Here is a 24,873-nt window from a genome sequence, read left to right on the forward strand (position 1 = left end):
CAGGAAATCTCTCAAACCTAGTGTACCATCATATAAGTTCTCTACAGGAGAGAAAAGGATAGAATCTGATTCTACAGGGCGGGATGCTGTGGTCTGATTATCACTGCACTTTCCCTTGTCTCCAACCAACCTCCTATTCTAAACATGCTCCAACTCTCTCAAGTCCTCAGGTCCCTCAGTGGTATTTTCCCAGGTCATATCTTGAGGTATTGCCTGAAGCGAGACCCCACAGTAAAGAAACCTGTGAGTAAAACATAGTTATCTGTATCACTGTGCACTATCACACACGGCTGCTTCCCAATGGTTTTCTCTCTCCCTACCCAACCTCCAGAGTCTCATTCCAACCTTCCTGTTTCACCCCAAGCCCCTTTTCTCACCAGGCTTTGTTCTCATTCTGACTCTCTCTGCCCATCCTGTCCCCACTCTCTCACCGTTTTAAGCTCTCCTATTCATTCTTTACTGTGAGAATGGTGAGGCACTGGGGTTTCCCAGACAAGTTGTGGATGCCCTATCCCTGGAAGCGTTCCAGGCCAGGCTGGATGGGGTTTTGCACAACCTGGTTTAGTGGAAAGTGTCCCTGCCCATGGCAGAAGGGTTGGTACAAAGCGATCTTAAGGTCCGCTCCAACCCAAACCATTCTGTGATTCTGCTCCCGTCACTACTCCAAAAACGCCTTGCTCACTTCTGTCTCCCACTCCCGCTTTTGCCAGATTTTGGCTGCTGCATCTTTTATCGCGGACTTTCCTTTGCCTCGCTCCTCTCTGCCCCCTCTGACCCCCCCAACACGCCCGTACCCCTCGTGGGGCGGCACCGGCAGCGCAGGCCCCGCTTGGGGCGCCCTCCCGGCCGCAGCGGGGCGGGCGCGGGCGGCGGTTCCGGCGGAAGGCGACGGGGCCAGGCCGGGCCTGGCGTGGGGAGCTTCCCGCAGCGATGGTGCAGGAGCCGAGCCCGGGGCTGGTGGCCGAGCTGCTGCTGCGGGCGGGGACGGCCGGCGCCATCCTGTGCCTCTGCTCCCGCGCCTTCGTCGAGTGAGTAGCGCCGGGCGCGCCCTGTCCCGGTGCCCGCGGCCGGGGAGGTCCCGCTGGGGACGGGCTGGAAGGGCCGCGCTGCTGCGGCCAGGGAATGCGGGCGGAGAGGGGTTTGCGGGGCTGTGCACAGAGGCACCTCGGTGTGTTTATCACTGCTGGGGGGAGCGGAAAACGGTGAGAGGAGCCCCCAGACGCCGATCCCTGGGCCGGGGCTCAGCGCGCCCTACCGCCCCCTTCGCTCTCCCCGTCCGCCGGGGAGCAGCCGGCTCCTCAAGGGGAGGAGGACCAGAACATTAAATTCCGGAGTGTACTGCGTAGTGCAGCGTTTTCTGAGCGTCCCTCCTATGGCCTTTCCCGTCAGGCTTTAATTAAAGAGTTGCCTTTTCCAGCTGTTGTTACTTTTTATTTGTCTCGCGTGTCTGGAATCACAGGGCAGCCCATGTGGGAAGGGGCCTTGGGAAAGGTCCCTTGGTCCGGCCTTTCATGGGAGCGGAGCCTAGAAGAGGTTAAGTACTCCATCAAGTATCATCTTGAAACGTCCAGTGGTGGGGATTTTATTGCATCCCTGGGGAGGCTTTTTCCACTGAATGATTGCTTTTACTGAAAAAAAAAATTGTTTCTATGGTGACTGTCTGTGTCTGTCTTTATTTTTACAGAGATCGAAAACTATATAAACTGGGATTAAAAGGATTTTATGTCAAAGATGACAATGACAGTACAGGTAAGCTAATACAATGTACTATGCAATGTGAAGTATAGTCTCAAAATGAGTTATGTGTGGTTATTTAAGTTGTTCCTACCTCTGTGTTTTTCAGTACTTTTGCTTTGGGGACAGAAGTGAATAATAACTTAAAACTTACATAGCTTTCAGGTTACCATAATATTGATGTAGAAGTTTGTGTCAAACCAAGTGCAGTGCTTATTCCTGGTAGGAGCAATGGGGGGTAGGACGGTCAGGACAGACGGAGACAAGCGATCTCCAAAGCCAGGTCGTGGAACTTGGGGTTTATTGCAAAGGGCCTGGGTGCAGGGACCCTGCTTGCAGCTGCCAGCCACAGCCTGGAGCAAGCCCCAAAGAGGAGCCCTGAAAGAAAGAGCAAGAAGTAAAGAGAGAGGAAGAAAGTAAAAGAGGACAAAGTCCCCATTACAATACCATAAATGTTCTGTGCTAAATATTTAATTTTCACTAGCCAATCTAGTACAAGATACAAATCCCATAGCATTTACATACAGCCTATAAGAATCATTACATTTTAAACCCTAAAAACTACTCTTTAGACCCCTTCTAGGGGTCAAGCTAGTAGGGTCAAGCTAGTAGGGTCTGCTCTGACCCTTGGACCTGTCTGCAAGCAGAGGGTATTGCCTAATCAAAAGGGGATTACCTTCAGCCAGCCTTACCATTGTTTTCCCATTGTTCAGTAACTAAGGGATCTCAAAGCTTGCTTTCATTTCTATCTCACTTATAGTTTCCATATTGTCAAAACCTTTTGCCAGGCAATCATATTTATAAGGCTTTTCTGTTTCATCTTCCCCAACAATTCCTATCCAGATAAATTTTACGTGCTCACATAATATTCACCTGGTGCATAGAACAGATTATATCACACATCCCTGACCTGGTCTTAAATCATAATTTCAACTTAATTCAATATTGATTGCATAATGGAGGGTCTGTGGATCCTAGATGTTTGTGTCCTCTGTCTCTACCCTAGACTAGGACATTAGCTGTTGCTAGTTAATCTGCTGAGCAAGAAGTAGAGAAGTGCAATAGCAGTGATGGGGAAAATTATGATTCACATATATACAATGAATCATATGAGGAGGACCAGAAAAGTAAGTCTCTCACTTGGCATGCTTGTAATCTAGGAATTATCATGGTGTATAGTCTAACAAATTCAACACCATTCCCCTACTCCATCTCCTGAATTCCTCAAATTGCATATCTTACCATAATTGTTGTGGCATCTTTTTTAATCATTGCTGTGTTGGTAGATCCAGCAGCATATCTTGATTGGAAAGGAAGTCTGTGCAGAAATAGAAGCTGATAAATAATAGCACAGATTAGATTGAGGCTATGTGAGAGTAATGAAAGAATAAGATTGTAAACTATGTTTTTGTACATGTATGAGTGATTTGTAGTGAGAATAATCAGTTAAAAATGGAAAAGTCTCATGTTAGGTGATAATTTGGCAGTAAATATATCCTAAACAACCAAACAAAAAACCTTGAATGTTTCAGTATTATCAGCTTAGTCAAGAGCTTTTGATATCATAATTTCCATCCATATAGAACTCCTGCTTTCTCAATAATATTTGTAATTTTTTATACCTGTGTTTCTGCTTAACAATTTGATAGAAGTGCAAGCTTGCTGTGGAGGGTACAGTCAGGCAAAGAGAAGGTTGTGGGGGCTGTGTGGGTACTGCTCAGCAGTAGCCAAAACATCAGCATGCTGTCCACACTGCTTCAGCCACAAATCCCAAACACGGTGCCATAGAGACTGCTGTGGAGAACTTAACTCCTTTCCAGACAGACACAGTCCAGTGCCTTGGCTCCTGAAGTTACATTTTGATTCCTACTGATAGTTATGCAGAAATTGAGCTGTTTATGAGGAAGATTTTTAAATGGGAAAGAAAGCATAAGAGGCAGTTCTGCTATGTTTTGTGTGCTGTGCTGTGGCATTCAGGGGTCAGAATCAGATTATATTCCTGAATATATCTTGTTAACAGGGGAAGAACAAGCATCTGAGGAGGAGAACCATTGTCCCAATGTGAGATTAAAGGTGGATACTAATCATGCCCTGGACCTGGAAGAAGTTGAATTAGACTCAGAAGCTGAGCTTATGAAGAGCATGGGATTGCCTCTTCAGTTTGGTGGGCAGTCAGCCCACAGGGACTTTGTGGTAAATCTTTGCTTGCTTTATTTGTTTCTGTTTGTGTAGTGTTTCCAGAGCTAGGGACATGCCTCCTCTCAGTTATTTCTGAGATGGCAGTTCATGGAAATGTATCTGAGCTGCCTTTAAGCTGCCTGCATTGCATCCTGGTAGGAGCACACAGCACCTTGATCTGTCCAGCTTGTAAAGCCCCTCTGCCAGTTGGACTAAACAGGGTCAAGGCTGTGCTTTATGTGTCAATATCTATAGTGGTCTCATGACTAGGGAAACCTGATTTAAAACAGCTGTGATAGAGCTGATGCTGCACATCAGGACAGCTAGTACACACCAGTCTGAGCATTTATTTTCACACTGTCTGCTTTAATCATTTAGCTTTTGATAGTAATGTAAACAGCTGATTTTTCAAATTCCTCTTGCAGCTGATAAAGCCAGGCTGCTCCAAAAGGCAAGTAATGAGGCATTGATGCTCTTTTTCCAAGAGGGAACATTTGGGCTTTAGAAGGGGCCTGAAGTTTTCACAGATGATGAAAAGACAGGGCAATATTCACAGTGTCCAGACTGTGGAATACAGACCTCCCTGACAGTGAGACAGAGCACTGCATGGTTCTGACCTAATTAATTTGTAAATAAATAGGAGAAACTTGTATGCAATTTTAATTGATAACTTGTAAAACACCATACAGGCATCCAACTTCAAGCCCAAAGCATGTATACAATTTGTGTTGCTGTGTAGTAATATGCAAATAAGTTGAATGGGAAAATAATGCATTTTTTATTAGATTACTACTAAGCATTGTGCTTTGGACTGTGTATGATAACACAAGGGATGTGGATGAAAGATCAGTGCCAGTTCTTCAGTTTTAACTTCTGTATAGTGCACCTTACATTTTTGTCAGTGTAACAGAACTAAGGATTGCAGCTCTTGGGGCATACATTCACAGTCCTTTGTCCATGTGAGTTTTATCATCACAGGAAGCCCTTCTGAAACAAGTGGAGTTGTAATTGATGAATCCAACAAGTTACCTTAGCGTTCCTTTCAGGAACAGGTTTCTGTATCTGCGTTTGTTGTAACAAGTGAAATGATTGTACTGCACAAAGGAAAGGGCCACCTGTTTGGGCAGGAGGTTCTTGTTTCCTTGTTTCCTATTTCTGTTAGCCAAATAGGAAGATTGGAGATTATTATGGGACGGAAAATTTATTGCTCCCCTCTTTTGGGGTCACTCTCTTCAAGACAGAGATTCAGCTGCAGGATTTATAGAGTTTTTGAGTACAGAATTATTTTTTTTGTGTGTGTACAGCATCCAAAATAGCTGGTATTTAACATTCTGTGAGGTTGAGCATTATGTTTGCTATCCTAATAAAACACTAAACAGTGTTTGCTGATTGGGCAGATACCAGGTAAAAGTAAGGGTCAGCCACCACAGTTGCATAAAACAAAACCTTGATGTTACCAGGACAGTATTTTGCTGTTGAGCTCAACCTTGTCACCCTTTGATTCCTGAGCAACCTCACTTTAGGATTTTATAGTGTTTCTTGAGGAATTTCCTTCTGAATCTTTGAGCTGCTCATGATTTCCCACTCAGCAGCCCCTGTACTTCTGTCTATCATTCTGCTTTTTTGTGTATGTGTGTTTCTACAGCTCTTCCTCACACCTTCCTCAGAAGTGCCAGTTGAGGTATGTAGCAGGGCCCTACCAGACCCAGAAACTCTACAGCCTTTTTGGGGAGAAAGCTAACAGCAGGGTTGCACTGAGAGGGAGGGTTCCAATGGAAACAGAAATGTGACTAGAGAGAGAACAAGATTGTATATATGTTATGGACTTCTAACTTTTCCATCATCTTTTAGGTAACAGAAAATTATAGAAAGAAAAATAATGTGAAGATTATGAAAAAGAAAAAGAAGAAGAAAAAAGAATTACAGCAAAAACACAAGGATAAAATGGGGCAGGAGTGCCAGGACAAAGCTTGTGGTGGTTGTACCCAGTCCATTTCTGATGAGCTGGCTCTAGCTACAGAGCAATGTGAGATGAGCAGCAAACCTCAGGCTGTAATTGAAGAGAACTGTGAAAGTTCAGAAAGCCTTGCAAGTGAGGCTTTACCCAGCGAACTTCAGGAAAAATGGGAGAAGTACTGGAACGAGTATGGAGAGGGCCTTCTTTGGCAAAGTTGGTTGGAAAAGCACCAAGAGGTGTCATCATCTGAGGGCATCACAGCCTCTGAGCCTTGGAGTAGTCCAGATACTAAGGAAGAATGGGAGCAGCATTATAGTGAACTGTACTGGTATTACTGGGAACAGTTTCAGTACTGGACAAGTCAAGGATGGACTACTGAGAGCTCACATGGTGACAAGGTGGAAATTAATGGAATTACACAGGAGACTGTTTTTTCAGGAGAAATGGGCTTGGTTAGCCCAGGACCTGAGCACAGTGAAGTGCTGAGCTTGGAGCTGTCTCCCTCCAACACCAGAAGTGAAGAAAGACTCTCACTGAGTGCTGATCCCCACAGTGAAATAATTTCTGGGATTTGTGATTTAAATCTGAATTTGGAGGAAGTGGTGCACAGCAGTGCTGCTCTAACAGTAGCCCACAAAGATCCTGAAGAGCAGAGTTCATCTGACAGTGGAAGCCAGAAGGAGCCCTGTGATGGAGGAAGCAGAAAAAGGAGATCATCTTGTGAAAACAAGAGTGTTAGCCAGTCAGGTAATACAAAATCAGATTAAGTTGATTATCAGAATTCTCTAGGTAGTTGTATATAAGAAACAAGGGCATGTCTGTATTATTTTTAAAAAGTCAATTAGGTATTTTGTGGAATGATTACATACTCAATTCCTTTTTCTTCCCTCTGCTTCTTTGGATGATTTCTCCTCTCTAACCTGTATATTATATATACATCCTATATATATCTTAAGCCAGAAATGGTTTTAACAGAACATGTACTTCATAAATCTTCAAATGTACTACAGATATTGGTGAGAGTTCCCTGTTAGTGCATATTTAATTATCTTAGTCTTGATACTGCAGCTGAGACTTAAGTCTGCTGCTAGTGACTTTCTAAGAGAGGAAGAAGCAGATGTGGTCCCAGCTTGGTGCTACAGTAGAGCAGGAATGGGAGAGATGAAGAGATCTCCTTTTGAAAAAGAAATTAGAAGACTCTTTAAATCTTCCCTTTCTAAATCTCTGTGAATATCTTTGCATAGTTAATGAGATGGAAAACAAATTTTACACACAAGGTGAAACCGTTTCAAATTTTGTATCTTACAGACATTTTATTTTTCATGGAGAGATAAGATAATTTGAAGTTGGTCCTTCATAAGATAGTTAACACTACAGTGTAATACTGGAAACTTTATTAGTACGTTGTTCCTCAGACAAAGACAAGTAAAGATGTGTGTTTGGCACACACTAACTAGCTGTAGCTGCAGGGGTACTTTGGGGACAGGAAGGTAAGGAATTGATTTATGCAGAAGGAGAATGTGATGTATCTTTTTTTAGGTGTGCAGGAGTCATGTAGCTCAAATTCAAGTGAAAAAAAGCACTTGCTGCTTCATGACCAAGATGAAGATGAGGATGAAGAGCCTCCTGAATACAGATGTGTCAAAGTCAAGAGAAGGCAAGTCATGAAATTTACATGAGCTTTTTTCTCATGCAGTCCAGCTCCAGGAGCCTTCTGATTTATACTAACTATACCTTTGATTGAGGATATGAGTTAAAATGTCAGTACAAAGCCACATAGTCTTCCATCACTACTTATTGCTTTGCCTCACAACAAGCTGTGGATGTTTCCTCTCTTCCAGTGCTTTATGAAAACAGTGTATGGCCTTGATGACTGTACAAGGTGATGGTGCTGTTCTTGTGCCACTGGAGTATACAAAATGGTTAAATTGCATAGGGCAGCTTGCTTATTTAGGTCTAATTAATATAGGCAATACCAGAACAACAGTAATTCATCTGTATTGTTTAACTGCATTGATTGCTGCCAGTAAAATGCTCAGAGCTATGGCAGTCATAAAATGGGCAGTATCTGCCTTGTCATAGTTTTTTTTTCTTTCTTCTCTAAAAATGTATAGTTTCAAAGATGGTGAGATGGCTCTTTCTCTCTAATAAATTTGCAGACTCAAATGTGAAGGAGTGGGTGGAATTTTTACCTGCTAATCACATAGCTGTGGTTTCATTCTAGTGTTTTGCAGTTCCCACAGCAAATATAGATATTAATATATATATTAGATAATAGATAGATATCTATATTTGATTAGATATAGAAATAGATTAAAAATTTGCTGTGGGAACAGCAAATATAGATTAATATCTATATTTGCTGTTCCCACAGCAAATATAGATATTAATAATATAGATAATAATATAGGTAACATGATAGATGATGAAGGTAATCTGGAAATAGGGTGAGCAAACACTGTCTTCATCTTGTAGGGTTTGCCATTAAGTATTTTAAGAGGTCATTCAGAATACTTGGAATATTATAACCCCAGTAGAAGGGCATATGTCCATAGAATTGGGTAAATAAAAACAAACCAACTCAAAAATTCGTGCACAAGAATAGAGTGGTGTTATTTTCTTGGTTTGGTTTCAGCACTGTGTGGAAGAACTTACTTGAAACCCACATTTAAATGTTTTCAATTTGCAAGATTTTTAGCAGTATAGCTGTAAAATGATTGGTTTCTTCACAGTAAGTAACTTTGTCATCTGTGTTTTTTCCTAGCCATGAGCTGGACATGGAAGAGAACCCAGTGGAAGATCCCGAGGAAACCTGCTCTGTGTTGGGTTTCAAGTGTGGCACAGGACAAAAGTAATTACTTACAAGGAACTGTGGGGCTTTTCTTAGCATGTCAGCCCTCTTGTTATTATGGAAATAGACCATTCATCTCCATTTCCTTTTTGTTAAACTTCTGAAACTGAGTTCCAGGGTTAGTCTCTGGGAGTCATTTATACAACTGAAAGTACCTTCCATGTTACTTTTATGTGTAGCAGTTAAGGTACTTTCAGTTGTATAAATGTTAAGTGGCTACTTAAATCAGAGCACAAAGGCTTTGACAATAAATGGTCCTCTCAGTTTGGAGTCCTGTGGGCTGAGATCATGATTTTTAGCTGTTTCATATTGGAATGAAGTTCCTTTATATTAGTGAAATATTGTCATACTAATAAAGTATTGCCAGGTGTTGGCCAGTGAAAATTTTTAGTTTTTTTAATTGCATTTGCCAGAAAATAAAAGCAACTGGTTTGGAGGTTCTTGACAGCCACCAAAAATATATGTTATTTTTCTACTCAAGATTTTTTTTCATTTCCTATTCTTCAGGCTGGCCCAGGAAATTGTTTTCATCTGAAGTTATATAACTACTATATAACTAGAAAAAAATCTAAAACTAATTAGGTTAAACATTTTCAAATAAAAATTTTTAACATTTTCATGAAGGTACAATGTTTTGCAGCTACACCCAGTGACCTATTTTAAATGGAGGAATAAAAAAATACTTAAGTCTAAGTCATTTTTTGTAAACATCAACATTCATGTTAAAGATTCTAAACTGGAAATTAACCAACTAGGTCCTTATGTATGTATCTATCTGTCTATTTTCAGGTATGGTGGAATTCCAGATTTCACCCACCGAAGTGTGCAGTATTTGGAGAAAAAAGCAAAACTCAAGTCCAAATTCTTGGATCTGCGTAAACCAAGGAAGAGCAAAAACACACACATCTTCTTCACAGAGGAATCTGAAATGACATGCAAAAAAAGCAAAACTTTGAAGAAGGTATGTTAATTGTTAATACTGTTCTAATTCGTAGATTTATCAGATACCTTAGCTGCTGTTGTATTATGAAAATGCAAAAAAGAATACTAATTGCCCAGAGTAGATGGCATTTTTAAATGTCAGTCCACTGCTCATTTTTCTTTTTTTTCCTGTTTTCTCCCCCTCCTTTCTGCCTCCCACCAATAGTGAACAGTATTTAGATTAGGATGGCTATGAAAAGGCATTGGTAGAACTGTCAAGAGGAATGTGAGCTTAAATGGCCAAGCTATGTGAAAGTTATTCCTAATATCTGGGTGCACATAGCTTTAGAGGTGTGTGTAGGTTTCTGGTGTTACTAAAAGCATCTTTGATTGTAAATTGCATGTGAAGCCAGTTGTTAATGCTGGCATTTCAGCAGTAACAGAAAATCTTTGTGTAGATTAGTGTATTTCATGGAATGCCATATTTTTAGTAATTTTGAAAGGGTTTTGCTTATACCTCTACCTGCAGTTATTTTCATGTATAACTTTATGCTTTTATTTTAAAACTCAGAAATTGCTAAGAAGTAGAAACATTTGTTCACTGGAGATTTTACTTAGTTAAGTCTTTCAGAAAATCTGAGGGCACAGATTTTAATGTTATTTCACCTTCCTCTGGGATGCTTGGCATTCCCCAAAACCCAAGTGCAAAGCACTGTTTTCTGGTGGTGGTGATGCCATACGTGTTTTATTGAGCTCCAGTCACATTGCTATAATTTCTGATTCATTTTTGATTTTGTACCTGGGGCCAATATAGTTTGAGGGCAACTTCAATTATGTGAAGGAAAAAGTTATGAATTTCCTCAGACTTCCAGGTAAGGAACTGCTCCAGGTCTAGAGCCACTCAGAGCAACAATAATGTAAAAAGGAGCATCTGCATGTGCCTTTGAGGAGTTTGGAGTGGTGTCTGTGCCTTGGTTAGGAGCTTATGTTGAACTCTCTGCTGTGCAGCAGAACTCTTTACCACCTGCACCATTTGGTACATCTTGAAGGTGAGACAACAATGTGTGAAGGTAATTTTACCTGTTTATGCTAAAAAACTCTTCCCTGAGAGGCAGAGTTATCTCTGAATGCAGATAAGAGAAAGATAGTTGTGAAGTAGTAGTCTTGGTCACCTGGGCTGTGGCGAGTGTGACTATTTAGCTATTACATAAGAATTATTTAGTGTATTTATCAGTTGATCTTTTTGTTGGTTGGTTGGTTTTTTGTTTCTCTTTTGGGGGTAGCTGACATCTATTTCCCAAAGGCAACTTGTTTCCAAATATTTTTAAAAGGGAGCATGGTTAAGGACTACTTGAATGTTTTGAGTCTGGATATTTTACTGTTTTCAAAACACACATGGTAGAGAGTGCCTGCAGTGGCAGGTGCTTTTGAACTGTAAAGCTTTTAAGCTATGCTCTGGATAACAGATCATTATCTGATCATCTGTGATATTTGACAATTGCAGGTGGAGATGTTCCTGAAGCAGGTCAGTAAAGCTGAGGAGGAAGACATGTCCCAGACAGGCTCCCCTCAGGGTAAAGCAGGGGCATTGTCTGTGAGCAGCAGCGACTCAGAGGGTCAGGAGGGCATTGCTGCCACACGCAGTGCAATGCTGGATGCTGAAATCCAGGAGCCACCCTCTCCCAGTGCAGCCTGCACAGAGCCTGGAGGGAGTAAGCTTGAGGGGGAGGCGCAGGACGCTGCGGCGAGTGGCTCCGATGAGCTGGGGACAGGGAGGCCTGAGCCTGGCGGCGGGCGGCAGCTTGTCCCTCTGGATATTCCTGATTATCTCCAGCCAGAGACAGATGACATCAGCCAAGGTAAATCAGTTTCCTGCAAACGGATGAAATGAATTGGCAGGAGGCTTAATACTGCCTTCTCAAGCTACTGTGTCGTGCAGTACTTACTTATTTTATTAATTCAATGGGACTCATTATTTCTAAGGGGTAACGAAAGCAATTGGGAGCTGTGCTAGTAGAATTAGCTTATTTCTGGAATGCCAGAATCCCAGGTCTTATCTTTAATGGTGACAGTATTTCTTTATAGATGAACAGTCATTGTTTATCCTTGACATGGTCTAACAAGTTTGCAATTCGTACCTTTTTTACCCTCTGCAAGGATGAGGGTTATTAAACCTCAGGTAGCTGCACAGTTTTGGGTTCAAATGCACATTGCTGAGCTCTAGGGAACGTGTGTTGTTAAAATTATTTTATAGGATTTTTAAAAAATCAATATTACGCACTTTTCTCTTTAACATGAAACAAAGGAAAGCAGGATTATTCAGGTTTTTACATATAATTTAATCCTTCCTACAGTAGTTCATTTATGTTAGATTCCTACTGCAAAACTCTTGTCTAGATTGGTTTTAATTCATTACTGATAAAAGGGCATTAAACTGGTCTCTGATCCACTTGTTTGCTCATTGCATAGAGTTTATTGTCTCCAGTTGAAGATTCAGGCTCTTAAATAATGGGTGAACAGTGAGGATTTTTAGGACTGTGCCTAATCCCTTTAAATACAGGATGCTATTTTTTAATTTAAAGCCTCTAATCTTCATAATCTGGCAAACGGTAATAAAGAACATTTAGCAGTGTTAAGGTTTAAAACCATTCACCTACCAATTACATTCCCTAGCCTACAAGAACAGTGACTGTTAACTTTTGCAGTGTCTTCCAGCTGTGGATGAAAACATTACTGCAAAGAAGAAGGAGACAAAAAGGAGGAGGAGGAAGAAAAATGCTCAGAGAACTATACCTCCTGAGATTGCTGCTGATCCAGAGCTCGTCAAGTACTGGGCACAACGCTACCGGCTCTTCTCCCGGTTTGATGAGGGAATTAAACTAGACAGAGGTGGGTTCAGTACTGAGTGTGCTGACTTGGTGATATATCCAAGGATCTATCCAAATCTGTGGTCCTTCTTGCAGTTTATTACTAATTTTCTTAAAGGAGGAGCACTACTGAGTGTGTCTTTGCATCCATGGATAAATTCCTTCCCCCCGCCCCCCACCAGGCAGGTACCAGGCAGTCTTAGATTTCAGAAATGCTTTTTGTGTGGCACATCCCTGTCTGCATTAGTGCTTATATTTGCTGAAGATCTTGCTGGACCCAAATTATACTTCGTCAGGACTTGTTCAGAAACTCAGTGATATTTTTCTATTTCTATATTTTATAAAATAATTTTGTGAAACTTCCACGTATGCTGATGGATCTAGTTTCATTCTGTTTTGTTATGACTTGCAGCAGTCACTTGCAAAGCAACTTTTTTCCATGTTTGCTTGCAAAACACTTCAAATCATAAATTAATAGGTAAAGGAGGAATTAGGATTACCAGGTATTTTTTGTTGGTTGGGTATGTAAGCCTTAAATTTCTAATGCTTTCCCTCATAAAGTTGCAGATTAATTGGCAGACCAGACATGGTGACAAAGAAAATAAAATGGTGGATAAGAGAATATATTTCTGGTTTAATTTCCTACAAAGCATCATCACAATATATAAAGCTTTTCATAGCTGTGCTCGTGGACTTCTTGATAAACCAGAATCCTCAGCACCAAGGTTAACAAAGCATGTATTGAGATTGAGGCATATCAGTTTCCTTCAGTGAGACTTTGTTTGCTTAGCAAATCTCTGGGCTGAGCAGAGTTTATCATCTTCAAAGCCGGTATTTCCTGGTGGAATGCACTAAGCCAAAATTCGTGGGATTAACACTAAACTTTCGGTTTTATGTGGGGCTTGGTTGTTTGTTTTTAAATGAGGTGACCTTGAAATAAGAGGTGAAAATACATTTCTTCCCCTTCCTCTGCAGAGGGCTGGTTTTCTGTTACTCCTGAGAAAATAGCTGAGCATATTGCTGTCCGTGTCAGTGAGTCATTCAACTGCGACATCATAGTGGATGCGTTCTGTGGGGTTGGAGGAAATGCTATCCAGTTTGCACTGACCTCAAAAAGAGGTAAGTAGGTGTTGTAAACAGTGCATTAGTTTTGTTTCTTCAATCTTTTTTCTGACACTATTCAGGTATGTGCTCTGTTTGTTGATTTATTTTCTTTTCGGTGCTTCTGTAGCAACAGCAGCTGTTTCACTTTATCAGACTCACAATGTGACCTCTCTGTTTTCAAAAAGGACCAATAAATCTGCTTTTCTATTTTAAGTCAGAGTCAGATTTGTGTTGTACTAGTACTATTTTTGTGTGGTATAATATCTGGTCTGTCAGATACTGTGGAGATGACTAGTAAAAGTGAACTTCTGTCAAAGCTGCTGCTTTTCCCAATTCTTACTTGAAGTCTGTGTACTCAAAAAAACCAGGCTTTATGTGAACAGTACTTAAAGCACTGAATGGAATCACGTGCAGGTTCTGCAGAACCAAGTGCACAAAAGTGATAATAATTTCATGTTAGTCTAATGCCAGCTAATGATATTGTAGTGAAATGTTGAGAGTATTTCCTGTACAAATATTTCCTGCTAGATACTCGTACCAGTTCATCTATCATCAGTGTTTGAGCGAGACAAATGGTAGTTTCTACTGCATTAAATTTGGCAGGCTATGATCCCATCTATACATCTCACTTGGCTTTTTGTATTTCCTGGCTCAATTTTAATTTCTGTTATTATGTACTGGCCTTGTATCATCCATCTCTGTGGAGTTGGGCTGTGTTGGTTGGGGCTTTTTAAACTCGATTTTCAGAAGTATGGGGCCAGCCACAGATAAATGTTTTTCTTTAACAAAGAAGAGTGAGTTTCTAATGGACAGCATTGAAGTTGTCCGTGCCAAACCTGAGGCAAGGAGGACTTGCTCTCTTAGGCAGACAGTGCCATGTCCTTGATCCTTGCGCGGGACTGTCACAGAAGCGGTGTCTGACCGCAGTGCCCCGCCCCTGCTCGGGCGCCATTCCCGCTTCCCGTTAATCCCAGCATTTGCCGTCTCTCGCGGGCAGTGATCGCCATTGACATCGATCCCGAGAAGCTGCGGCTGGCGCGGCACAACGCGGAGGTGTACGGCGTGGCTGAGCACATCAACTTCCTGTGCGGCGACTTCATGGCGCTGGCGGCCGGCCTGCGCGCCGACGTGGTGTTCCTCAGCCCGCCCTGGGGGGGGCCCGACTACGCCACCGCCGACATCTTCGACATCCAAACCATGATCTGCCCGGATGGATATCCTTTCCAGGCTCTGCCTTGTGGTGGCCTTCTCCCTTTCCTCTCCTCCCTCTCCTCCCGTGGGGTTTGCATGCCCGGTTGGCTGACTGTGGATGACACAGTCGGCAGCTGGAGTTCCAGATGCAGACCATTTGTTTTGTCGTCTTCGCCACCTAAATTTAAATATTTTTATTTCTTATTAGCAAATAAAACAGTAATGAGGTTTTCCTGAAGGCAAAAAATCCATCAGTGAATTGAGTAGCTCTTAACCTTAAACATTAATTCTGCAGTTTTAACTCCTTTATGTTATTTTATTAAAATACCCCATAGCAATCAAATAGCCATGTGGTGTGTGTATATATACATATATAGAGAGAGAGAGAAAGAGAGAGATAATAACTAATTTTGTGAACTGTGACCTTGTCATTAATTCCACTTTTTAATTGATTCATGAAGGGGGTATCTTATTTAAAATATCTTACTAAAACTGCTCTCAGTCATAGCACCTGCCTGTGACTTGGGAAATCACAGAAGAGTGCAAGCAAAATATTAACTCTTTGAATTAATATATAGAATTTCCTACTAGCTTGTTAATAGTGATACTGAGCACTCATTCATCTGGGAAGGTATTAACATAATAGTTTTATCATATATGAAGTGTGGTGTTTCTTTTGTCACAGAATAATCTTAATTTGTTCCCTTTTATGCTAAAATGTAACCATATTTTTAAGAAAATCTTCATATGCACGTGTGAGAGATTTCACAAAGTGGCTTAAAAAACAATTGTAAGCCAAATATGCTAGCTACAAACTACATTCAAATTTGTCAAATATTTCTTTGTAGTTCAGACAAATTTTCATGAAAAGTGAGTGTTAGGGGTTTTTTTCTACTTTAGGGCACTAATGGTGAAATAGTTTCTGCGTTTCAGAAGAGGATCCTACCCACACACTCAAAAGATTAACTACATTTTAATTGCATAATAGCTGAAATTGAGACATACTTTCAAAATTAATCAACATAAAGCAACTTTTCCTTCCCCATTCTTACTTTTTTCCTTTACTGGCTTCTACATTTGAAATTTTCAGGCTCTCCAAGAAGATCACCGACAATATTGTGTATTTTCTGCCTCGGAATGCTGATATTAACCAGGTGTGTTACTGGATGAGGTCTTGGTGAATGAATAAAAGGCTCAGCTGACTTAAACATAAGTATTATAAATGCAAACATAAGACTTTTAAGTCTGTTCAGCTGAATGTGGGTTATATGGTGTTTTTAAGTTTGACCCTTGTGTTAAGTGATTTCTGTGTTTGCAGTACTTTTGGTATATTTAGAAATGGGGGTATAAGATTATTTCCATTGTTTTGACACTGGTTCTTCTTAAAGCAATAGAATGGGGTTTCTTGTAGAAGTTTCAAAGCCAATTGCTAGGCACATATATCATTATAAACATACCAAAAAATATATTTTAACCAGCTGTTGCTGTCTGATAAGTTGGTTAGTTGGTGAGTCTCAGACTTCATGGCTGTCAGTTTATGAAGGAAATCACAGCCTGCAGTCACTGCTCTCAGGGATGGTACTGTTGGTGTCCACACAAGTGTGTGGTTCCATATATGCTGCTTGCATTGAAGTGATGTGTGATAAACACAGAATTTGTGGCACTGATGCGGGTTTTTTTGTATTAGAGATTTTTGGTAGAAGTTTGGGGGTTTTTTAGCGGTTACAAGACTAACAATTCCCCTGAGTGTTTGGTTTAGGTTCCTCTGTGTATTTTCTATGTTAATTATGTCTTGTAGCTTTTCAGAAAGAAGGAAGCAGTTCTCACCTGCAACATGCCACAGGACTTCCCAGGACTTTTTCCTGGTTTTCCAAAAACTGCATCCGACTCAGAGTAGGCAGGGCATCAAGCCATATGATGGCTTGTGGAATTGTTGCTGGCAAGCAGCTGGCTCAAGAAAAAGGCTGAAATTCACATGGCCTAAGTATTAGCAGACTCTAAGCCCATGCTGTGCACAGAACCATTGCTTTGGCAGGTGATGATTCAATTCCTTTTTGCATTTCAGGCTGGTGAAATGTCAAAGGGGCTTATGAATCTTTGAACAGGGACCTTAATTTTAGAAAGAGTTTCTCTAATTATATCGCATCTTAACACTGCCTTTTGTCAAATATTTCATTCCCATGATGAAGAGTGACCTTAGAGAGTTTTCTGCTCTACTCATGAGCACTTTTTACTGGCTTGCTAAATGGCCAAAGGCATCTACATTTCACTTCTGTTTCCACAAAAGCATGCAGGAATACTCCCCCCAGGCCTGTACCTTTTCCTTCAGAAGAGCTGGGCTCTTCTGGTTGATTGAGCCAGGTGTCCTGACATCTCTATATCTTGGTACAGTTGGCTCTGAATTATGTTGATTACATCCATGGGTTTGGTTTAACACAGGTAGCTGCAGAGTAACAACTGTTGCTCGAAAACATGGCTCAGTTGTTAAAAGTTCATGGCTGAGGTCCTGGGTTCAGTTCAGTTCAGTGTTCCAGGCTATGGGCTACTCTCAGGAAGGGTAATCACTCCTTATGCCTTTCTTTAGAAATAGAAATAGAATGTGCCAGTATAAGAACAAAAAAACCCCCAAAAGGTTGATGATCTGAGAGGGGGAAAGAGAATGTTAATCAAGCCCACTGTTTAAGGAAGTGTCTTAATCCTGTGTGGACAAAAGTGTGTCAAACATGTTCCAAACATGACCTTGGTGAATACTCTGGTCCACAGAAGACTGTTGTAGGTTTGACTACCAAAATCTCCAACTGTATTTAAAAATTAATTTTTTGGATTTACTGTCACTACACTTTTAGGGCTGTGAATTTCCAGCAAAATAAAATTTTTTTAAAAAAATTTTTAAAAATTGAAAAAAAAAGCCCAGAAGTTAGAAGCAACCTTGCAATAAAATTACTGTTTAACCATTAGTTAAGATGGTTCAAATTTTGTGGAAGATATGTAATTTTATGGAAAATGGCTATCAGATCACTGTTAGATTGCAAACATAAAATAAGGATATAGGGATCCTGCTGCTGGAGTGAAAGCAGGGTGGTAGCTGGCCTTGACCTTGCTGTTTCAGAGGTGTTCATTGCCTTATTGGTGGACAAGATATCCAGCCTTGTTCCACATGACTTTATTGCAAAAACAGCACTTACTACTTCTGCTACAATCTACAATCAGCCACGTTGGTGTGGAGTTGGTCTTGTTGAGAGAAATGGGGTTCTTTGAATTCCCTTTAAAAATCAATGGAGTTTAGGTCTCAGAGAAGTGAACTTTTGTACTTCTACCTCAAGAGGGAGCAGCGAACCAATGCAAGATGGTTGGCTGATTTACAAGAAATATAAAAACATTTCCCTGAAGTGCATTAAGTCTCCTTGTTTACAAACATGTTAGAAAATTTGTAATGTATGCAAGTTTGTTTTTAGGTTGAATTAATCTTTAACAATATTCTTCCTAGCTAGGAACAATCAGGAATAATAAGTATGTGTGTACACATACATTGAAAAATATGTATATTTATTAGTGCCTGTTATGTGGTTCATAAATGTAATTTATGAAGTGTTTATGAAGCTGTGCTCTGCCTCATTGGGCAGAGTGAGAAGTGTGTACTCACCTCTGGGAAATGAAGTCATCCCAGGTAGTCTAATCTCTTTCACAAACTCTTCTGTACCAGATAATGCTTCTGCATGTTAATATTTGCAGCAAATAAGGAGGAACCTGCAATTTGTTGCTTGCTGTAGGACCTTCTTGCTAATGCTGGAATCTGTTCTTTTCATGCCACTGTAGAAGTTGTACTCAGTTAGCATTGGTCTCTCACTGGTGGTCACAGTGTTGTCAGGATGCATGATGGCTCCCCCCAATAAACTGGTGAGCCTGAAATGTAGGTGACCTTGGTCTGTTGTGAGACAGATAACCACATCAGCATCTTTAGCAGCCTAGCCAGATTTGGGAGATGGAGTAATGGGGAATTGGGAGTTCATTGCTTATCCTGCTTGTCCTTGGTTAGTGGCTCAGATACTGGATTGTGCCTTAGTGATCACTACAAATGTCACCCTGCTTTGAAGACAGGCATACTGCTGTTTGTGGTAGCTATGTCTCACAATTTTGTCAAATTGTGCTGTTGTTGGAGCTTTTGCTGTCCTAAAGGTTGGTGTCTCAGACCTGGCTTATATTTCAAATACTGTCAGAATACAGGAATGGCTTTTTGTTTCTTGTCTAGTGTAGAGTGGTTCTGTGAACCTAGAATTAAGCAAAGTGTTCTGGACCTTGATGGTCCTACAAAACATACACATTATGCTGGTACTTTTCTTTTTTTTCTTGTCTTTTTTCCTACATCATCTCCATCAATCACTTTGAGAAAATCTGCAGTTAGACACTGAGGTCTTGTTCTGTCTGCAGTATACTGCCTGGATGAAAAAATGTGTTTGGTGTGGCTGTGTTTCTGTTTGCGAAGGTCCAGTTGTTAAAAATGATTGCTCAATGAAGGGAGAGTGAAGATGAGTAAAACCCATTTATTTATTTGAATTCTCTCTTTAAGCTGTGATATTTTAAAATGGAGCCTAGCCAAATTGGTCTTGCCAAGCAGAGTCATCTTTGTTTAGGAGTAAATAGAACAGTGAGCAAAGCAGGGAGTGAGAGGCCAGGAAATGAACAGAAGTTGATTTGATAGTATTTTTAAGATGCTTAGGTATTAGGGGATTTGGCAGATAAAATACCATGGGTTGATGTGTTTTGGAGGCTGATCATTTCTAAGTGAATGTAATTGCATACACTTCAGCTGTGACTATTGTGTTAATAACAACAGCTTTTAAGCAGCCCACTTGAAACCCATGTGTGTTCTCTGTCCTTGATAAAAGTCAGAATTTACCCATGGCATACAGCAAGCCAGAGTGATACTTCTGAACTTCAGCCTTCCTGAAGCTCATAATGCTTGCATAGTGAATTGTAATTTGCCTACACTACGTAAGAAAAAAATAAATAAATGTCTGGCCTATTAAAGGGTGACAGCACCACTGTGATGGTGTCATTATTCACATGCATACCTGTACATTTTCAAAAATGCTGCCTGAAAGCATTTTATTTTATTGTGTTCAGTGTAAAGAATACTTATTTTCTTCTTTTTCAAGTTGGGTTGGGTTTTGTTCCCCTTAGCTTTTAGGTTGGATACAGGGGGAGGGGATTCTTCATTTTAGTAGCATTCTATAAAATTAATTGATTCACAGAGTCCTTGTATGACTCCATATCAAGTCAAAAAGCTTGTACTTGTCATACCCAAGAAAAATTTCTAGGAGGGGAGAAAAAAAATAAATTTTTAGTCCACAGTTATATTAGTTGGTGACTGGAACAGATGGGAAGTTACTTTACTAAAAGAGTTTCAGTATGATTAAAAAAATGTAAAAAACCCCAAGACCAGTAGGAAAACCTTCAAAATCAAAAGTACACTTGAAGAATGTAAGGGAAGTTTGCACCTCAAGCAACTCGTGCTCCTGAAATAATCTTTTGTGTTTATTTCCCCTTTCATATTTTAGTCTTTTCTGATGTCTCCTTTTCAAACCTGTTGGCTGCTTTTTTGATGTGTTTTAGCTGTGGCTGTAGCTGTGGACTCTTTTTAGCAGTAGTCACTGGACTGAAAGATGAAGGTGAGAGGGATGCAGGGAGGTGTTAAATGGAGCTGCAACCTTTACCTCTGCCTAGGGACAGCAAAGGAAGCAATATCTGTCCACCCAGGTAATGTGGGTTTGGACTAAAGAATAAACCAGGGTAAGGAGAGTTGCCAGCAGGGAATCATTGTTTGTACACAAGAAAGTGCAAAATAAAGACATTTTGGAGTAGTCAAGTTTTTTAAAAGTATTTCTGTATTCATCATTGTAGTGCACTGCAAAAACAGGAGATGTTTGTCGATATCTCTAAAAATAGCTGAGCATCTTTGTTTTTCTCAAAGCATCATTCCTCAATCTGCTGCTATTTTTAGAGGGTGTCCCTCTGGCAGGCCAGACCCTTCTGAAGCTTGGTGTGTGGCAGCCTTCCCTCACTACACTTGTCAGGGTTGACTGAGCCCTGCTAAGGAAAACTTGGCAACTCCTACGTAATTAAATTTGCAACCTCCAGCAATTTACAACTAAGCATTGTCACAGAGGATTTGCATTTCTCTCCTCTGAATATTGGGTGGGTTAAAGAGCATACAGTACCAGATCTGTCCCAGCAGAGCTTATTCCCACGTGTTTATTTAATTTTTTTTTCACCTTTGGTTTTATCAAATGCCTTTAGTCGTTGTTTGAAATTAATCATAGTTATCCTGGGTTTAACACTTAGACACCAGACACAACATATGTAAATTTTCAGCTGTCCCTTGGTAGACACCACCCATCAGTGTAGGGGCATCTTGTTTTACTTGGCCTTCTAAGATAAATGTTTAGTAAATATTAGTGTTTAATATCAATGTGTTAGTCATACTTAGATATGCTAGTGACACAAACCATGCCCAGAAAGCAGGAGTGCATAACCCCCAGACACTAATTTCTGTATTCTTATACTGACTAATCCAATTAATATTTTAGAATACTTAAGAGACATCAACTATAAAGTACAAAGCCTCTTGATGATTTTTGGAAGGGACATTCCAGCTTCTGTTTGTAAAAAATTAAAAGTTAACATCTTCCTAGAAAAACTATGGATCAACCCACAATGCTTTGTGGATTTCAAGTAGGAACAGATAAGTTGTAAAATTAACATTCCTGATCACTTGCCAGTTTTAGATTCTTGTGCTATTTATAAGTCAGCCAGCCTCTGGTTTTTTACTTAAGTGGCAGGTTCCTCTCTGACAAGAACGCCGAGCGATTTTTCCTATCACCAGAAGTTGAAGGATGAAGAAACTGCTCACACTTTTTGTCTAAAAAAACAAAAAAAAAGGGAGAAAATCAAAACAGAAAAGTAAATGCTTGATTTAGATAAGTGTGGCAGTTTTCTGGGCAGGTCAATAAAGGTTCAAAGAGTAGTTTAAATTAATGTTATTTTCTCTTGATAGTAGGCTGGTTTTTTACTCACAATAAAATAGAGGAAGTTCACCATGTTTATATTTAAACCTGCACTACAGAGTTAAGTCTCAAGGGGCTTTAGAAGTGTTAATAACACAGCTTGAATTCAAAGTTTCAACTGCTAACATCATCTTGGCTTAAAGATCAGTTAAAATCTAGTGTAGACCCTGATAACTTTGCCTGGGAAGTTTCCCTGCATGGGGAACTACAGAAATAATTTTCATGCAGCAGCCTGTGAAAACGGCAGCACAGAGCAGAACTGGCTGTGAAGATGGACCCCCCCACAGGACAGGTCCTCAGGGTCCAAAGTGGAGGGGAAAAAAGCAGACCATGTTCAGTTTTGGTGTTTGTCCTTCTGACTGTGCAGTCTCTCCTGATGAGGAGTTGATGGCCTGTAAGCTGTTATCCCTTAGGGTCATCCTGAATAGGAACAGGAGAGGGGAGAGTACTGCCTGCTCCAGTCCAAAATGCAAAGTCCTCTGTGAAATGGTGTGTCTGTAAACATTAAGCATTAAAGGTGTGCCATGGGCTCAGTCCAACAGAGCATGAATGGTGAAATTCTCACTCCAGTGATCAAAAACATAAAGCTGGGGTCGGTGCTGCCTGGCAGGCTCCCCCAGCCTGCAGAAGCACTGCTGCCCCAGCCTTGCCCTCAGCACTGCTCCAGCTTTTTCTTTAGCTGCAATAGCAACAACAATTAACTGTGACCTTTTTCTGTGAATTTCTCTGTGTGTTTGGGGCTTGGTTTTGTTTGGGTTGTTCTCTTCCACCCTGCCACTCTTCAGTGCAACCTTTATGCTTACTAATTCTAATTACTAAAATTGGTTTTACTCTTCCCCCAAAATTTGGGATGTGGCATCTTTCAAGCACAGCTTATGGGTTGCTTTTTGCTACACTGGCATTTCTCAAATGCCAAGTACCATGCAAACCAGAGTAGCATCTCTTGCCTCAGCCCAAGCATGTCAACTTCTGAGTGTTTCTGTTTGGCTCTGAAATCCTTTTGTTTTCGTGACTTGGGTAAGGAGCGTTTTTCAGTCACAAGCCACAAACTGCTTCTGTGAGTAAAAGGAAACATGAAAAGAGGATCAGAAGCATTAGCTGCCAAGGAACATTTTCCACCAGTATTAACAGAGCAGAGATAGTTTTTTCTGATTGTTTGTGCCTTAGAAGGTTGGGGGTTTTGTCTCTTTTCCTGCACATTGATTGGTTTATTTTTTGTTCTTTGTTTTTCAGGTGGCTTCCTTAGCAGGGCCAGGAGGGAAAGTTGAAATAGAACAAAATTTTCTCAATTTCAAACTGAAGACAATAACAGCTTATTTTGGTGATCTAATAAGGCGTGACATCTCCTGAACCCCATGTGAATTCTTCCAAACCCATCCTCCCTAACTGCTGCCTTGCTTAAGCTTTTGTACAGCTGGCTGGTCAAAAATTACTTAAAGCCATTTTCCACTTTAATTTCGCTCTACAGAAATTTGTTCTGTTGTACTGTCAATAAATGTTTTATAATAATTTTGACAAAATTGTAAATGTAGAAAAGCTGTGAATGTATGAAGAAAGCTCTTTATAACATGCAGTCTTTCAAGGTTTCAGCCCAACCCATGGAAGTGAGGTTCAGGATTTCTTTGTAACTCTCACATGTGCTACTTCTGTGCTTGCTCTGGTTTTGAGCCCCCAGAGGGTCAAGAAAAATAGCCTGAAAGCCACAGGAGCTGCAGTCTGTGCTTGAGAAGCATCTGAAAATCAGGTGAAACTAGAGGGTCAGGTGCACCACAAGAGGTTAACCCCAGTCCACCTCTCTCGCTCTGTGCTCTCTGAGAAACTTTTTCAGGTTTTCTTTGCAGGATGGAGGTTCACACATGAATTCTAGTGAGTGCTCTGACTTGTGGCAGCTCAAAGAGAGTGCTGGGTGTGTTTGTGTCTGGAGGTGGGTCTCTACCCTCTGGGTATTGTCATTTTATTTTATTTTTTATCTCCCTGTCATTCCTCTTCATTGCAAAGATATTTTGAAGAAACCTTCTGCCTGGAGGTTTGTATCAGTAAGCAGAGGGGTTTCTGTCCCCCTTCTTTTCCAGGCCTTTGGAATCCTCACACAGGCTTCAGGGCAGAAATAAGCCAACTTTTCCTGGTGAGGGCTCTGTGCTCCCACTTAGAGTTTGGAGGGGAAGAGTGATCTTTGTGCAGTTCTTCAAGTAGAAGAGGAGGCAGGTGAGAAATGCCTTGGGCATGGCTATGGTGCTCTCACTGAAATATTCTTACATTATGTCCCCAAGCTCAATTTTGAGTTGTTTTTGAGGTAAGAGTATAGGTATAATAATTTCTAAGATAAATTAATGCTGCAGCAGGATGCTGAAGGCAGCAGAAGCTAAGCACTAAACCATGCATTAGTGCTATCCAAGAAAACAAGAATAACTCTAGAATAACCAAATAAGAGGATCTATTTTCCCCATTAAGGAATGAAATCCAACTCTTCAAAATAGTTGAAGAGACCAAAGTGTTTGTGTGTTTAGGGATTGTTATGACTCAGTGTGAGCTTGCAGTGCAGTAAAACAGCCCTTGGGAAATAGCTGTTTTCAAGCTTTGCTGTCTTTCCAGATCCAGACAAGTGCTAACTTCTACAGTTACATTCATGCTTCATGGAAGGTATTTTATGAAGATACTTTGGCTAATTTGGATCACTGCACTTTGCCACAGTGCTACAGCAAGGAAGAAGTCTTGTGCTGGCTCTGCATCAATGTTTAAAGGGAATTATTAAGGAAATAATATTTCTTAGAAGTTTCCTATTATGTCGTAGGGGAATTTGGCAAGAGTGCTAATACTACAGGAGCTCTAAACCTACTGTGGCAGTGGCATGTGAATGTAATAATGCTGTTAGACTTCCACTGCAAGCTACAAACAAAAATCCAACTCCATGAGGCTGAATGAAGAATAGATTCATATGTATTGTGTATGGCACAATATAAATGTGTACAGTACTCTGTACACTAAAATTTTACTATATTTGGCTCA

The 24,873-nt window shown here is 40.7% G+C and overlaps 1 protein-coding gene across 1 annotated transcript; it reads left to right on the forward strand.

Annotated features, from left to right (window-relative positions):
• Positions 1–875: 875 nt before the first annotated feature.
• Positions 876–23,387, forward strand: TGS1 (trimethylguanosine synthase 1). The gene is made up of 13 exons (XM_059473852.1): positions 876–1,028; positions 1,685–1,749; positions 3,755–3,927; positions 5,764–6,616; positions 7,409–7,526; positions 8,634–8,720; positions 9,510–9,681; positions 11,146–11,500; positions 12,357–12,530; positions 13,484–13,627; positions 14,610–14,826; positions 15,879–15,957; positions 23,101–23,387. Exons 1-13 carry the CDS (start codon positions 931–933, stop codon positions 23,215–23,217), a joined length of 2,652 nt encoding a protein of 883 aa, XP_059329835.1. The 5' UTR covers positions 876–930; the 3' UTR covers positions 23,218–23,387.
• Positions 23,388–24,873: the final 1,486 nt, after the last annotated feature.

Source organism: Ammospiza nelsoni, chromosome 1 (genome assembly GCF_027579445.1).
Source record: "Ammospiza nelsoni isolate bAmmNel1 chromosome 1, bAmmNel1.pri, whole genome shotgun sequence".
NCBI classification, from domain to species: Eukaryota; Metazoa; Chordata; class Aves; order Passeriformes; family Passerellidae; genus Ammospiza; species Ammospiza nelsoni.